The 17816-nt window shown below is 40.5% G+C and overlaps 1 protein-coding gene across 1 annotated transcript; it reads right to left on the reverse strand.

Moving 5' to 3' along the window:
- Positions 1-4538: 4538 nt before the first annotated feature.
- On the reverse strand, positions 4539-14646 carry LOC124265874 (cytidine deaminase-like). Its single transcript, XM_046700726.1, has 5 exons — positions 14548-14646; positions 7212-7328; positions 6331-6442; positions 5520-5574; positions 4539-5059 (listed from the first exon to the last, which is right to left on the reverse strand). The coding sequence occupies exons 1-5, from the start codon at positions 14564-14566 to the stop codon at positions 4916-4918; spliced, it is 447 nt and encodes a 148-aa protein (XP_046556682.1). The 5' UTR covers positions 14567-14646; the 3' UTR covers positions 4539-4915.
- Positions 14647-17816: the final 3170 nt, after the last annotated feature.

Raw genomic sequence — 17816 nt, forward strand, 5'->3', positions numbered from 1 at the left:
CTGGCGCTCGGCATTAATGGGTACAACCAGGACTAGTCGGCTCGGAGTCAGTATAATGTGTCTGAGTGGGGTATTCATGCTTCACTGCGGCATGGTATCTCAGTGGGCTAGCACTAGAAAACCAGCTTCAGTCTGGGCTAGTACAAGCAGCTGCACAGACACATACACACGCATGCACGTCGTTATATGAGCGACATATTCTCAATCAGGACGTTAAACCCAATTTCACCTCACCTCAAACACCGTTGTAGCGAGGTTGAAGGGACCTACGTAAATTCTTCGAGTCATGCGACGTTCGACACTTCAAAGATCGACTGAAGGTGTATGTTGATTGGGAGGGTTTGTCGTTTAACGCCGCTTAAGGGCTTATTGGGCTTAAAAAGATTACATTTAATCATCATCATAAACATGGTTTGTCGGTATTCGATACATAGAGAAGAATACTACACTCGGTCTCATTACATACGAATTATACGAAACGAGTGTCCTTCCTATGGTATCTGACCGAGCGAAAGCGAGGTCAGATAGCATAGGAAGGTCACGAGTTTCGTATAATTCGTATGTAATGAGACCGAGTGTGGTATTTTATTTATTACCCACGTCTTACATGCATTTAAATTGACAAAATAGCGTATTTTTGTTATGTTTTTGGTTTCAAACCGAAACCGGTTTCATAAAGAGGTTGCGGAAGAGTTTTGTACTGTAGTACAATATTTGCATGACGTCACACTAATGACGTCACTGCCATGGTAACCGACGTCACGATGCATGTCAGTCGTCATCGCCTCGTACAGCCTCCTACAGTAAACTACTCCGTTGCACCTCGTTTCTTGGTTTCCAGTTGCTTCATTCGGCTGACATCACTGGTGGAAACATTGCGTTTATGTTTTTCGACAGATATAATGTCTCAGTTCGACTCACAATTAAACAGCGACACGGCAACGTTCGCAATGTTTACATTCCCACAATGCATGTAAGTTGTAGAATGAATGAATTCACGTGTTTGTTATGAATGAAAAAATACTTACGTCAGAATGTGACCTAATTGAGAGGTCATCAGTTATCCAATCAAATCGTTAGAATTTCAGGTCAAGTCGTTACGACACAGGTCAACGCGATACGACACTCGTGTGACGTACGAGATTAATATGCAACTACCCATACGTTGACCACGTGGGTAATAATTAAAACTATTAAACGCGGTGGCATCTATAGTTATTGTTTCAGAAAGGCTTTCATACTTTCTCAATATGTTAAAACGACAGACAGGATCAAAGGGGTCACTGTCAGAAGCCATGACGTCATTCATTGAAGATTGTATTAGCGCTTCTAGTGGTGACGATGTCGCACTCTTGTATTGATTTGTGTGTTTGTTTCAATCTATCCATATAGAGCGTATACCAGGAGAGGGGAAGGATTGATAAATTGATTGATTGATTAACAGCATGAGCATCGATCTACGCAATTGGGATACGATGACATGTCTCAACCAAGCCAGTGAGCCTGACCACCCGATCCCGTTAGTTGCATTTTACGACAAGCATGGGTTGCTGAAGATCAGTTCTACCCGGATTTTCACGGGTGGGTATCCTTAAACAGGCCTTTATCATAGATCTATAATTATTATCTATGCTTCTACTAATAATTAAGAAGCAATAACGTGAAAATATAACAACTGGTTTAATCTGTCCCTTCTGTCTGTCACCGAATCAGCAGGAACACCATGAAGGGATGATTGTGGGTGTCGACCATTTCGGGTCATGTCATGACTCCGTCAACATCGACTGAAGCGTCTACGTTCCAACGTCGCATTTGGGTACGATATCTTGTCAGTCACAGTCAAAACACTTTTCAAACTATCCACTTTCTATTTTTTGAAAAATAATCCCCAAAACACTAGGTGTGAACTTTCTTTTTTACGTCAGTTTATATGCTCAAACTGGAAACATATTGCAAAGGTAGCACATTTGACGGTAAGTGTTGACAAGGGGAATTTGATGAACTCCATGTATGCTACACACTGATACTAAAGATGTGAAAATAACACGTGTGCTGGTAGTTTACCCCTTTCGACAAGGTTACATTTGATGTGGACTACTGATTATTATATGATGCTTCAGAAGGTGGTGCGGGGCGCTGGGGTAGCCTAGTGGTTAAGGCGTTCGCTCGTCACGCCGAAAACCCGGGTTCGATTCCCCACATGGGCACAATGTGTTCTGTCCATTTCTGGTGTCCCCCGCCGTGATATTGCTGGAATATTGCTAAAAGCGGCGTAAAACTAAACTCACTCACTCACTCACTCAGAAGGTGGTGCTAAGGCCACAAATCAGTTAAAGTTAAGCAACGTTGTGCTCGGAGAGTTCTTGGATAGGTGACCGTGTTTGGCAGCTTTAGTCCTAGAGTTTCTAGGACTTCAGTCCCGCCCACAACGAAGCACATCTGACACATGTGGTGTCACCTTAGACAAGTGAGTTTGTTATAAATTGCCTCTGTTTATCCAGCAGAAAAAGGGTACCCGGTGGGATAAGTCATGTGGCTATTAACCTTCTGGGGCCTCACAGGCAGCTTGGGTTATCCAGGGTAATAATAATCGGCGTGTTTGAGCAACCGCAACGGATGGAAAATAGCGCATAACAATGGCCAAACTGTTTTCACCTTCAGGTTGGATTTCTTCAGGTTGACTAGATTTAAAAACAATAGTGAGTTTAGTTTTACGCCGCTCTAAACAATATCCCAACAATATCACGGCGGGAAATGGGCTTCACATATTGTACCCATGTGGGGATCAAACTCGGGCCTTCGGCGAGAGGAGCCAACGCTTTAACCACTAGACTACCCCACCGCCCCTTAATTACAATAAGAAAGTACACATGAAATATTTGATGCGGGTCATCATCATTGCGGCAAAACAGCGGCATATTTTCTTTAATGGTGAACAAATAAAAAGTACAAAAAACGTTTTTCAAAAAAAAGTTTAAACAACACCGGTCACCCTGTTTTAAACTTTTTTGAAACCATGCAATTTCATCCTCTATAAACTGAATTTGATAAACAAGGCGTCTCCCGTTAATGAGGAGAAAAGCGTATTCAGGACAGTAGTCTTGGAAGTCTTGGAAACAACTGTCACCTGCCATAATTGGGGTAAACTCTATTTTCTGTTGTCACGAAAACAAACTTAGTCCCTGTGGATACCAGACTACGTTTCTTGCGGTTGATTCGAACCTTTGATAACTCGAAGTATTTACGTAGCTCCCATTAACGTTGATACCTGGATACATTGGTGAGAACCCTCACAGTAAAATACATACATACATACATACATACATACATACATACATACATACATACATACATACATACATACATACATACATACATACATACATACATACATACATACATACATACATACATACATACATACATACATACATACATACATACATACATACATACATACATACATACATACATACATACATACATACATACATACATACATACATACAAATATTTGTATAGTGCCGATATCCAGTACAACTGCTAAAAGGCGCTTGTTTTCCCTCGATCATTGGATGTCAATGTCAACGGCACATCGTATTATCAATCTCAACTCCCTGGGGAGCAAACAACTCTTGATCCCTACTAGGCGCACCGAGTTAATGTGGCTTTTCCATCCTTACGAGGTACCCATTCACAGCTGGGTGGACTGGGACACATAGTCACATCACTTTGTCCAAGTTCACTGCACGTTGCTGTACCCGCAACTAGGTGTTTGCACATAATCATGTGGCCACCATCTGGTCAACTACCAACGGATTCGTGGGTTCTTTTAAGTGCACAGGGCTGTGTACTGTACACTAGGGGTTGTGACAACACTGAAAGAGTCTGCACACAAAGTTGACTCCAATGTTTTTTACACCTGGTCACAGGTGGGCTCGATCCCGGCACCTCCAACCTCGCTGAATTTCTAGACTGGCGACTTAGACAGCTCCCCCATGATTCCATACAGGAACCCTCACATGAATTAATTATTCCATATTCCATGATACATGCATGTTATTTTATGATACAGTAGAGGTATGGGGGCAAAGATCACTACATTACAAGAAGCAATATCTCATGATTTTTGCTTTTTTCAAATTCACTTTTCTGCTTGTCTCGAAACATGGATAATTCGATAAGGCTGTTCCTGTCAAAATGACGGTTGTGGTGTTGCTGAAATATTGCCTTTGTCAGCGTAAAAAGTAATAAAAGCTCGACCCAGATAAACTTTCTAATCGTCCAGTCAGCGTGGCTTCTTAATTCTCTCCGAGAGAACAGAACATTCAGACAAGCTTATTATATTTTCTGTATCTCGAACATTATCCGATAATTCCGAATGCCGGAATATATATTATTTTGGTTGTCGACAGCTTATATATTCGGTCGTTCCTGAGCCGGATGTAGTTTAATCCAAGAGGGTGTACTAGAGTGCTAGAGTGTGTTCTATGACGTTGTCTTTAGCAAAGATGGAATTTAGGAAACAAAATGACCAAGACATTGAAAAGGATCATTTATTAATTCATATTGACCAATGTTCACACAGGTTTCTTTCAAGGACAGGTCAGGTAATGCTTCATGACTGAGACTCAATGAGTCAGTGAGTGGGTGAATGAGCTTAGTGTGAAATATCACTGCAGGGAACACCAGAAATGGACTTCACTCATTATACCCATATTTGGAATAGAACCTTGTCCTCAGTGTGACGAGCGAGCGCTTTAACGACTATCCCAGCGTACGCGACTGAATGATAAGCGTATGATGCAACTATAGTGAAGAGTACAAAAATGAAATATACTATAAATTATAAAATATGACTCCATGTTGCTTCACCGGAGGACAGAAGGTCACAGAGCTTGGAATAAACTGTTATTTAAGAAGGACCTGCTGTGTTCGCCGGTGTTCTCTCTCGCTGAAGGTCGGCAGGAACAAACGCCAAGGGAACTAACTCCTTGACTTTCATTAATTCGTACGTCATATCCGGTTTCGTCATATACACATCCCAGTCCACACCAAACTGTAACAAATACACATAGTTTATCGTCTAAGAAGTAATAATAGTAGCGTTGGCAAACACAATGATAATAGAAACAAAAACAATAATAATAATGATAAATCGCAAAGGTGAATTAGTGTTTAAATGTTGTTGCTTTCTTTGTACCCTCATCTTACCATACCCGTGAAGGTCCGGGTGAGAATGTGAGTTTAGTTTTACGTCGCACTCAGCAATATTCCAAATATATGGCGGCGGTCTGTAAATAATCGAGTCTGGACCAGACAATCCAGTGATCAACAACATGAGCATCGATCTACGCAATTGGGATACGATGACATTTGACAACCAATGTGCGAACACAGCCTTTCGCTAGTCGCCTCTTACAACAAGCATGGGTTACGGTAGATCAATTCTAACCCAGATCTCCTAGGGTCCGAGTGCAAGACTCGTGTGAAATGACATCAATACAAATAACGCTCACCTCGACCAGAGACTGTCGACACAGACCACAAGGCACAATCATTTCTTTCATGTCGCTGTAAACGAGACAAAATATCAATATGTCATGAATAAGCTCGAACTGAATTCTTTTTATTGATAACCTTCATCGCCACTTCTTTCTTCCCAATTCTGAATTATGTTCATTTTTTTTAGTAGTTTGTCATTTAAACAAGAAAATCACTCGTTATTAATAAGACGACATTTATTTCCACACCACAATGCTAATTGTGTTTTGTTTCTAACTGTCGTATTCGGTAATATCACAGTTAAATCACGACAGCCTGTAAATAATCCAGTCTTGACAGATACGCCTGTGGTTGACATTACAATCAACCATCCACGCCATCAACCAAACCAGAAAGGTTGACCACCCTATCCATGCAGTCACTACCTCAGTACAAGGCACCGGCCATTCTAAACAAGAAACCGCAGTGGTTTCGCTGTAGATGAGAGTTTGGGTTCGGTTTTAGCAATATTCCAGCAATATCACCCAGAAATGCTCTTCACATATTGTACCTATGTGGGGAATCGAACCCGGGTGTTCGGCGTGACGAGCGAACACTTTAACCACTAGGCTACCCCACCGTCGCTGTATAGACGACGCATCCGGTCCTCTGTTGTCTGTGAGCAGCTGAGTACCAAGCTAAATACCTAATACTCTATATATAATTAGGAACTTCTACTTTGTGTGGATGAGTCACAGTGCTAGCTGTGCTTACTTCGATGTCAATTAATCGCCGTTTTAAGGAAAATAGTTTCCAGTTTCAATACACACGGCTAATTAATGTTACCTTGCAATGGCAATGGCTGCGAACTTCCGATGACCTTTCGATACGGCCTTGACAATGGCTGTCCTCTCGGCGCAAATCGTCAGGCCATATGAGGCATTTTCAACATTACAACCTGCACACACAAAAATAACATGACATCATACTGAACCCAACATGCGTAATATGATCTTAAATAAGGCACGATTAATACTTTCTTGGTGTTCACGTTCCCGCAACATGTCAACTGGGCTCGTCTTTAAATGTCTCATTACAACTGTAGCGCAGAGAGAGCCAGGAACCGGTGTAAAATAATAATGTAAACATACTGCGCAAAGGCAGACTGGGACCCCTTGTTATTATTCGCCACAACTTGTGGTAGAAATTAAATGAAATATTCGGGCATACTTTTTATCACAAACATAATATTCCTCAAATGTATAATTCAGAGAACTCAAACGTTTCCAGTTCGCATTGAAGCTGCATGTTCAAGGTGTGTCCAGTTGTGTGTGGGAATAAAAACGAATAGTTCCTCTCAAAACACAAAAGTGTCCGAGGCTTCTTTGGCCGCCCAGTCCAATCAGCATTCTGGAAGGTTTAGTGTAGCTCTGTACATGGTATGTCGATTTAGTAAGGTAACCATATTCTTATCAAAATGTATATGACACAGGCCACAGAATGCACAATTTTAAACTCCATGGGATTCATAAATATACATGTTAAACTTCGAGGATCAGTTTCCGTTGTGTCCTGTCAGATCGTGTTCACTCGACAGTCGGATTTGACTACTCGTATAGCAACAAGTGCTGGTCATGTATGCGCTCGTTAACGTTCTAATAATAGAATATCGCCGCAAAGCCGATGGGCGATGCGATGTCTTATGAAGGGCGATAACTCTGACTTACCCGTGAGCACTTTACCGTCAGCTGTTAGCAGCGCGGCCCCGACTCGGAACTTGCTGTACGGACAGTACGCCATTTTTTTCATCTCATGGCTCTTCTCCAAGAGACTTTGAAGTTGTTCTGGAACAATACACGGTACAGGGGCTGTTACGCTCATAAAAAATCTAGTGACGTGGGTATTCACAATTCTTCTCTTAAGCTTAAACATCTACGGTAACCGCACCGCGCTCTCTTTAGTCTATGAACAGTTTTACATTGTCATGCTGCTGCATTGAGCTACAACGTGTTCGGCGGTGTATTCTTAACATGTTCCCAATGTTTATAGGCAGTTGTTGCTGCAATACACGCGTGATAGCGGCCATGTGACGTCAGTAGTTGCTTGAGTACGTGTCACCTGGTGTAAGTGAGTGAGTGAGTGTGGGTTTGGGTGAGTTAGGGGGTTTGGGTGAGTGGGTGATATTGAGAGTGAGTGAGTGTCAGTTTGGGTGAGTGAGTGGGTTATGTGAGAGTGAGTGAGTGAGTTGGTATGGGTGTGTGAGTGAGTGGGTTATGAGTGAGTGGGTTTGGGTGAGTGAGTGAGTGGGTCGGGTGGGTTTATAAGAGTGAGAGTGAGAGCGTCTGTCTCATTCAGAATAAATCCCAAAGCGACACAGACACAAACAATTACTAACCCGGACATCGGTATGGTGCTGTCAGATTTTCAACCGAACTCATATCAGATCCTGACACAAAATTAAACATAAAACGAGCTCAAGGGACCACTAATTTTAGTTCGTTGTAACTGTAGTTATACAGCAATGGTCCGAGAACAAAATGTTCGTTATATCCGGCAGTTCGTTATTAGCTTGATCGGGTGGTGTGTTACCTGGCTAAATCAAGTTTTGTCCGTTGTTCTGTTTCTTTACAGAAAATTGTGTTTTTAACCAACCGATTCATTACATCGCCATATACGGCCATCATTGTGGGCTGTAGACCCACAATCTCAATGGACTTAAAGGCACTATTTCACACCACACTTCTCTGAAAATAAATAATGCATTTCTCTCAATGACACTAACTATCAGCCCTCGTGCGATGATGATTTTTAAGTAGGGTTACCCATTTTGTTCTGGGGAGGTGTGTGTGTATGTGTGTGTGTGTGTGAGGGTGGGGGGCAATCAATTTTGTACACACGTACCAGGGGGGTCGGCAGTTTTGTGCATAAAAGTACGTTTAAATTTATGCTTAGAAATTATAGGAAGGGGAAGGGGAGGTCATTGATTTTGTACATGACATGCAGAGGGGGTCACTTATTTTGTACATAAATTTTAGCATCACCCCCCTAGCCATAAATTATGAACGGTCCCCAAGATCGTTGGAAATGTTATTGCGCAAGAATAATACATTCATAACTACACAATATCGTTTAGAAAGTGATCAAATGTAACATTTTCATAACCGAATGTGGATAAGATATTTGTATGAACAACTTCTTTGTAACTGTCTTATCGTTCATATATCGTATCCCTACTTAGTACCCTAAATAAAAGAATTTCGAGACGGGTGTGTGTGTGTGTGGGGGTAGCCTCGTGGTTAAAGCGTTCGCTTGTCACGCCGAAGACCCGAGTTTGATTACATGCATGAGTTCAATGTTTGAAGCCCATTTCTGGTGTCCTCGAGCTCCGCCGTGATGTTTCTATAATATTGCTAACAGCGGCGTAAAATCCCACTCACTCACTCTAACAGCCACTCGGAAATGAGCGGTTACAATGTATTGCAATGATTTGGACATTAATGACCCCAAAGGTCACTTCTTACATTAATTTAACTGATAAATCTGAAAAAAACCCGGGGAGTCCAGATTAGAATATGTCCGGGGCGGTGAGGTAGCCTAGTGGTTAAAGCGTTCGCTCGTCACGTCGAAGACCCGGGTTCGATTCCCCACATGGCTACAATGTGTGAAGCCCATTTCACTCACTCACTCACTAGAATATGTCCCCTTGTTAAACAACAAACAGCTGCGCTGATATATGACGATAGACACAAATGTCCTTGAAGTCAGGAGACCCGAGGTTTGATTGTTATAGAAGCCATTATTGGACTCACGAGGTCAATAGGGAAAGCACAGGGCTCAGTCAGATAATACGAAAAGAAGGCGTTTGTAATACTTGGTTTACGGATTTCCCTGCCGAAAATGTAAGAAATACTGGTGGTATTCTTTCTGATTTAAATATAAAGTGAAGAGTTTGAAATGTCAACCAAGATAGCCTGTTAACAAAAGAAGCTATCAGCATGTATATTTAAACATTTTAGATAGGTAATGGGAACTTCAGACAAAAAGGCCAGGGCCTCGTTTCACAAAGCTCTCGTATGCCTAAGATCTCGTAACTTTCCTCGTAGCATTGGAACCTCCTATACCCGGGTTTTAGGCGAGAACAAAATCAAATACGTATTGGGTGGTTAATGACGGCGGGGTATAGCTTGATGGTTAAAGCGAAAGCACGTCACACCGAAGAACTATGTTCAGTTCCAAAAACGAGTACAACGTGTGCAGCCCATTCCTGGGGATATAAATAGAATATTGCGTCGTAAAACCTTACTCACACATTCGCTCATTCAGTAATACAAAAGTGACTGAGTGAGTGAGTTTGGTTTTACACCGCTTTTAGCAATATTCCAGCAAAATCATGGCGCTGGACACCAGAAATAAGTTTCACACATTGTACCCATTTGGGGATTCGAACCCGGGTCTTTGGCGTGACAAGCGAACGCTGTAGGCTACCCGACTGCCCCTCAGTAATACGAAAGAAAACTCCAAAGAGTATATATTAATAAATATAACTATCTGTTTTAATTCAGCAATAGTTATTTTTTATTACTATTTATGTTAACCATCACTTGGTAACCTTAACCTGAAAACCAAACGGCTCAAAACAGAGGCCTAACGTTTCGTAAGCATCTCCAAGAACTGGGTTCTGTCTAATACTGACCTCATATCTAGTAGCAAATACTGAAAGATAAGAGGTGGTGGACTAATGAATAACACATGTCAAAAAGATGTTGGCGACCTTAACAATACCGTTATCAGAAAGTACTTGTAAATATTGGTAGAGTCTCACAGATCACCGGTACTGTTGGCATGGGAGCCAGAATACCGTTGACGTGTTTTCTTAGTACAGCCTGATAACCGAATTCTGGTTACAATGTTGTACTAAGCTCGGTTTGTGCAACGGGGCCAAGATTTAGGAAATATATACAACCAGTGTTTGGTGTCCAATACGGGACGTTTCGTTACAACGATGACTGACCCATAAATGTGGAATTGTAGATATTGTGACCCAGATTTGTTGTGTTTGGGAAAGTGGTGGGCGGGGGTCTCTATCACCAGAAATTGCTTGTATGAGTGAGTGAATAATGCACGGGAATCTTTCTACTGTTTGAGCGTGATATACGTACACCCTAGGAGCTAGTCTTGGGTTTGAATCCAAAATGTTGTGGGTTACGACACCGTTTTTTGTTTGTGTTACATAGCAAACAAGGTCAATAGGTTTTTATAAATCTTCATTAACCAAAATACCTAATTGTTTTTACATGTTTCAAAACTGTTTCGGAATTCTTATATGGCTGTTTAATGTTTTCAGCAAACATTCGATGTGTCCCCTCTGATCATATTTATGATAACTTATATAGGGAAAAGGAGCCCAATGCGATAGGAATCATAGTTAAGTCTAGACTTGCTTTATTACATGGATTTTGCAATGCTGGAAAGTAATTCGGTTAAGGGACTGTCAGAAGATTACATTTAGGCCTTTTATTCCAGAAAGGGCGTGGCAAAGGGGATATTTAATGGTATTTAAACGGGGTATTAAGGTGGGTGAGTAGTAAATATCATAAATATGATCAGAGGGGACATATCGACTGTTTTTTGTAATTAGAAAAAGAAATACCAACAAGCAGAGAATTTGGTCATGAATGTAAGTGTAATTAGAGACTTTGAATGTTCCCTCGTATATATAAATGTTAACTTAGTGTACAAACGTTAAAACCAGCTAACTAAGGTGTCAGTTCGGAATATATAATAAAACTGACAGTAAGCCCATTCCAAAAAGGGATCGCCTTAAGCATCTAAAACTTGCTTTATTCAGGGCCGCCCTCTCACATCAAGCTGGCACACTGTGATGTAACATATATTGTAAATTGTTCTAAATGGTGTAATCAATTAAACATTCCCCATATCAATATCACTGTTATTGCTTGAGTCATATCTAATGTCAAGGCACCCTCGACGTCACACTTCGACACACTCTCCTACCCAGAGCTCCGTTCGGCAAGCCAGCATAGTACCTCTGCCACAGGCCAGAAAAATGTGACGATTAGTCACATCTTGCAATGTCAATTCAATATAATGTACAGATTTCTTAGCTCTTTCATTTTTAACGAGTCTACACATCTAACTAATCATCTTTAATAGAATGGTTTAGTTTCACTGAGAAAATATCAAAAAGCGTGTAACACTATTTCGATTTGCGTAGCGATCCTTTGTTTTTGTAGGTTGTACGGCTCCACGTGCTGTCATCGAAGCTGATGGAGAGCAAACGATGCAGCCAGTTTGATATCTAAATATGTACTGTCATAGACCTTACTGTCGCAGTTGTGGAAGAATATATATATGTAACAATGTAAAACGTCATGAAGATAGCACCGAAAAGCTTTCGTGAGTCCAGTCTCTTCTTATTATGAATATGCGCGTTTATTGACAATCAAGAGAAAAGTCCGGTCACGTGATATGCAAATTAGCCTGTGGCAGTGATGTTATGTTAGTCATAGCTGTGCCGGAGTGTGACTTCGACATTCAGAAAACCGGATGTGATATTACTTAACCTTCACAGTTCACATCCGGTTGTGACATTGCGTAACCTTCACAGTTCACATCCGGTTGTGACATTGCGTAACCTTCACAGTTCACATCCGGTTGTGACATTGCGTAACGTTCACCCGGTTGAGAATATGGGGCATGTGCTATGCTGGTTGAAGGACAAGTGACCAAGTGACAACCAGATGTTGTTTGACTAGATGAAGTGATTTCTGGGTGTAAACAGTAGCACTTATAATTCAATGGTTTATGGTGTTTATAAAATCACACATGAAAGTCATCAAATTTGGGGTAACAATATTGAATTTACCATCCTGCAGATTACCCAAAAATGTTGATGATACTTTATGATAACAATGGAAAACGTAACTGGGTATTAGATGTAAAACACTTACTTTTGTCTACTGGGTTTGGCAGCGTATAAGCTGACTGACTGAGTTTGGTTTTACGCCGCTTTTAGCAATATTCCAGCAACATCACAGCAGGGGATACCAGAAATGGGCTTCACACATTGTGCCAATGTGGGGAATCGAACCCGAGTCTTCGGCGTGACGAGCCAACGCTTTAACCACTAGGCTACCCACCGCCCCAGCAGTGTATAAGACTCCACATTTTCTGTTTATCAACTAAATAACGACTGACATGTATACTCAGAATTGGACTGATGGCGTATCCGTGTATAATATAGGTCTTTATAACATTAGGTTTAAGCTATTCACATACAAAGAAGTATATCCGTCATCTATGAATGTGAGGAAATATACGACGATGTTTGCGATGTTCTACTGTTCGTAGAAATGGTAGATGTATAGGCGTCGAAAGGGAAAAAGAATCTGTAAATTGTGTATTTGAAACCTAATTGAAGGCGAATTTAATTTTTATCTGTATATGTCCAGATTACCACTATTTTGAGAACCAATCTATCACTGTTAACAACATAAGATCTGTACATTATAACCTTTGGTAAACTGTTCAAACCTACCGCACTTAGAACGATTGTGCATGTAAATCGTTTTTGTATTTTACAGTATTTACTTTATCAAATGTCAGTTGCCTAAACTATATGTATGATTGTACTACGGAAATATAGATATTGATCAAAATTGATTGATTGATTTGACATTTTTCCTAAACCTTAAACAAATCGTGTAAGACCAGTTTTATAATTATGGAGATTCTATATACATGTTGATAAAATACCTTTCTATAGAATTGCCTAGAAAAGCGGCATTAAACTAAACTCACTCACTCAAGATATCCACGTTAAATAAATTGTTCAGTAAATGTGTTTTCTGAGAATGAAGAATGAAGTCTCTTTATGGCGCTCCTTGTCAACGTGAATAATAGATCGGTGACCCGTCTATTGAATAAACTTCAGATCTGTATGTAGGCAATGACCTGGTTGCACATTAGATTCCACATACGCTACCACCTGGCTCACAATCATTTCCAAATAAACGGTAGCCCAGCCGTTGCTTGTATAGTGAATTATATAAATCTTTATTCTGCTTCTTATATACGTTTGTTTGTCTGCTGACGTGAAACGTCGAACCCTGATCCTTTGAAGCTGGATTCGGAGAATCGTTGCGCTGGACAATAAATCATTCACATCAGAACAATTGTAACAGGGCACAAATGAGTTACGGAAGCTAACTCACAGTGACAGCAGTGCGTGCTCTCAAACTTTCGCTTTCGAAATCTTAGAACGAGTTGACTAACCTAGTGATGAACGTGATCTGGGACCCGTTCACAAAGTGATAGTAGCGCTGCGACTAGCGTAAGTTTATATTAAAATATGGGAGTTATGATCACCTTAGCACTACGATCGTTTTGTGAAATAGATCTCAGGCCATTGCTAAAATTTACTGAGGGAAACAAATAAGGGAACGCCACTTCATCGTCCCCTCATTTACTCCCAGTTTGTCATGTTTATCACCCACCGTGCAATACAAAACGTGCGAAGTACCTGATAAAGAATAATGGAACAATTGATAGTTCCTTTATTTCCTCCCCTCAGTATATAAACATTCAATGCAATCCGACGTACCTATATTAATATTTGTACATCAACACTCAATCTACCTATTCTCTCAATGCACATTCACTGTTTTTGTAGATAAAATATCGTTTTAAATCAGAAACATATATTGACCACGATGAAAAAATGTTTATGCTTTGTCTCAAGTATGACAACCGCCAGGTAACGACCCCAAATCCCCGATTTCGTTATATGTTGTTTATTATTACATTCATTATAATTTATTATAATTTGGCTGGATAAACAAGCCAGGTAAGTTAAAATTACCGATGCTATGAAAAGGTACCTAAATGAAAACAAACTTTGAATACACACTTACAAACATTTTAAACACAGCAAAATAGCAACAAACAACAGGAAAACAAAACTTGAACTTAGACTGAAACTTAGTCGAAATTGAATGTTCAATAATTACAAACTTGTATGTTGACAAGTTTTTCCAATGTTACCTTCACTGTATTCGGGCATGGCTGTGTCTGTTTCCGTGGGCGGCTGTTGTCGACGATATCTGCCGTGTGTTGACCAGGAATATTCAGGCAATGGTATTATCTGCAATACTCGGTCACGTGGTGTGGTCACATGTACGCAGTATGTAATATACTAGTTGCTAATATGTCAATAATACATTTCCCTGAAAATCCGCGTCGTTTCCTTTAACAAGTGGCGCAGTGTGTTGCCATGAATTGTATCCTGCTTTGTGATATGGGATTGGGTTGGGTTGTTGTTGATGATTTACAATAATTGTGTCCGATTTACTAGTAGTAGAATTACGAAATGGACTGTGTTGATCGATTGTTGATGATGAATGGGTTTACAAGAAATGTGTCCGATATTGGGAAAGTGGACTGGGTTGATCGCTTGTTGTTGATAGATGGTAGGGTTTACAAGAATGGTGTCCGATATTGGGAAAGTGGACTGGGTTGATCGCTTGTTGTTGATAGATGGGTGGGTTTACAAGAATGGTGTCCGATATTGGGAAAGTGGACTGGGTTGATCGCTTGTTGTTGATAGATGGATAGGGTTTACAAGAATGGTGTCCGATATTGGGAAAGTGGACTGGGTTGATCGCTTGTTGTTGATAGATAGATGGGTGGGTTACAAGAATGGTTGATATTGGGAAAGTGACTGGGTTGATGATAGATATGGGTTTACAAGAATGGTGTCCGATATTGGGAAAGTGGACTGGGTTGATCGCTTGTTGTTGATAGATGGGTGGGTTTACAAGAATGGTGTCCGATATTGGGAAAAGTGGACTGGGTTGATCAAGAATGGCGATTGGACTGGGTTTCGCTTGTTGTTGATAGATGGGTTTACAAGAATGGTGTCCGATATTGGGAAAGTGGACTGGGTTGATCGCTTGTTGTTGTTGATAGATGGATGGGTTTACAAGAATGGTGTCCGATATTGGGAAAGTGGACTGGGTTGATCGCTTGTTGTTGATAGATGGGACTGGGTTTACAAGAATGGTGTCCGATATTGGGAAAGTGGACTGGGTTGATCGCTTCTTGTTGTTGATAGATGGATGGGTTTACAAGAATGGTGTCCGATATTGGGAAAGTGGACTGGGTTGATCGCTTGTTGTTGTTGATAGATGGATGGGTTCACAAGAATGGTGTCCGATATTGGGAAAGTGGACTGGGTTGATCGCTTGTTGTTGATAGATGGGTGGGTTTACAAGAATGGTGTCCGATATTGGGAAAGTGGACTGGGTTGATCGCGATATTGGAAAGTGGACTGGGTTGACTTGTTGTTGTTGATAGAATTTGTTGTTGTTGTTGTTGATGAATGGGTTTACAGGAATGGTGTCCGGTATTGGGAAAGTGGACTGGGTTGATCGCTTCTGGTTGTTGATGAATGGGTTTACAAGAATGGCGTCCGATATTGGGAAAGTGGACTGGGTTGATCGCTTGTTGTTTATGGATTGATGTTTATACAAGGACTGTGCCCGATATTGGGAAAGTGGTTGTGATCGGAAGGGTTGTTGTTGTTGTTGTTGTTGTTAATGATTTTGTGGTTGTTGGTGGTGTTTCTGTTGGTCTTGGTGGATGAGTTTACTTCAACTGTGTCCTCGACTGGGACAGGGGGTTGTTGTTGATGAGTGAATAGCAATTGAGCATCTGTTGCAGTATTTCTTTTATTTCAAAATTTATACTACGCTGTTCATCTTCTGTTAATTACAGGCAAACAATCTGGTGATTACAATCTTGATATTCAGCACGACAGATCCAATTATCTGTATGACAAGAGAACCATGATATACGGTTCTCACATATTTTTATTTATTTATTTCCGATTTTAGGCTGTATCCGTGTTCCTTCCTCAAAACATATCTGTGAAGATTTATGAAATCTACATTCTGCTACTGTGAGTGAGTGGGTTTAGTTTTATGCCGTTTTTAGCAACATTCCAGCAATATCACTTCGGGGTACACCAGAAATGGGCTTCACACATTGTACTCATGTGGGGAATCGAACCCGGGCCTTCAGCGTAACGAGCGAACGCTTTAACCACTAGGCTACCCTACTGCCCCTGTGTTATTGTGAATAGTAGATCCGAGAAGCCTGCACATTCCTCTAATTTGTTTCTGTTTCTCTGTTCCCATTAACAACCATTGTAGCTCTCATCAAATTCAGGTTATCACGCGAGGGGTTTGGAAAGGTAAACCTCTTGTATTGCAAATGCCATTGTATTAGACAAATGTAGTGGGCTAAATACACTTTGTTTATTTCTAATACATCGATCCGAAACATATCAGGTTGATAAACTTTTACTGTGTAATGTCATTCTTGCATTCTGTCCTAAAGACCGGTATTTAATTCTCACTAATCATCATCACATTGAAAGTTTACTACAAACAATGCTGATTGATATACTTTTTTAAAAAACTTTCAATTTGGATAGGAAGTATAAGCGTTAACAAACTTTTCAAAGACAGACATCTTATGAAAGCACCACCATTTCTCTTTTTCACCACCCCTAAACACAACGCATGGGAAGCACGTGCACAACGCAGTAGCTCGATACACGTGCATGGGGTGTCATTCTTGATTTTGACGGTTTTCAAGAAGGTCCATAAATTATTGTAGACCATTAATTTTGACAATCATATTGCATCACAAAGTTATTAGTGTTTGCGTCTGACCGTGTTTTTTGGTTTACAATGGCAAATCGTACACATGCCAATTTCACGCCATACACCGATCATCTTTCAAGAGCGATTACTGTACAAACAACTATGGTCCTAAGGAAGTGCAAGTGGTGATGCTCTCTCATAACATTCATTATTATCATATCAAAATTGACTGACACCGATATATCTCCCAAGTTTTTTCAATCGTAAATTAAAAATGAAGATCCCCTACTATTTTTAAGAGTATATGTTAAGTGAGATGGCCAGCGAAATGTCGGACAGTGGCTACAAGCAGAAGTGTGAGAAATAGCTTCCAAAGTTTGCTCGCCAATCGGGCTTGCTGTGCTTGAGAGTTACTAGCCCCACACAATAATTCTCTAGCCCGAAATATGAATGTAGAAACTAAGCAAAAGATTACAAAAATAGATGAGAATAAGATTTTGTCAGCATGACACATGTTCCATCATTAAGCTGCTAATATGATGAACATTTTTATCAGGCCATAATCTTGCTTGACTTAAGAGTGCATTGTAACTTAACAAGTCCGAGAGAGTGATATATTTACAAAATGACCCCATGAAAATTCAC

This window comes from Haliotis rubra, unplaced genomic scaffold (assembly GCF_003918875.1).
Source record: "Haliotis rubra isolate DU_JTF1 unplaced genomic scaffold, ASM391887v1 Scf122, whole genome shotgun sequence".
NCBI lineage: Eukaryota > Metazoa > Mollusca > Gastropoda > Lepetellida > Haliotidae > Haliotis > Haliotis rubra.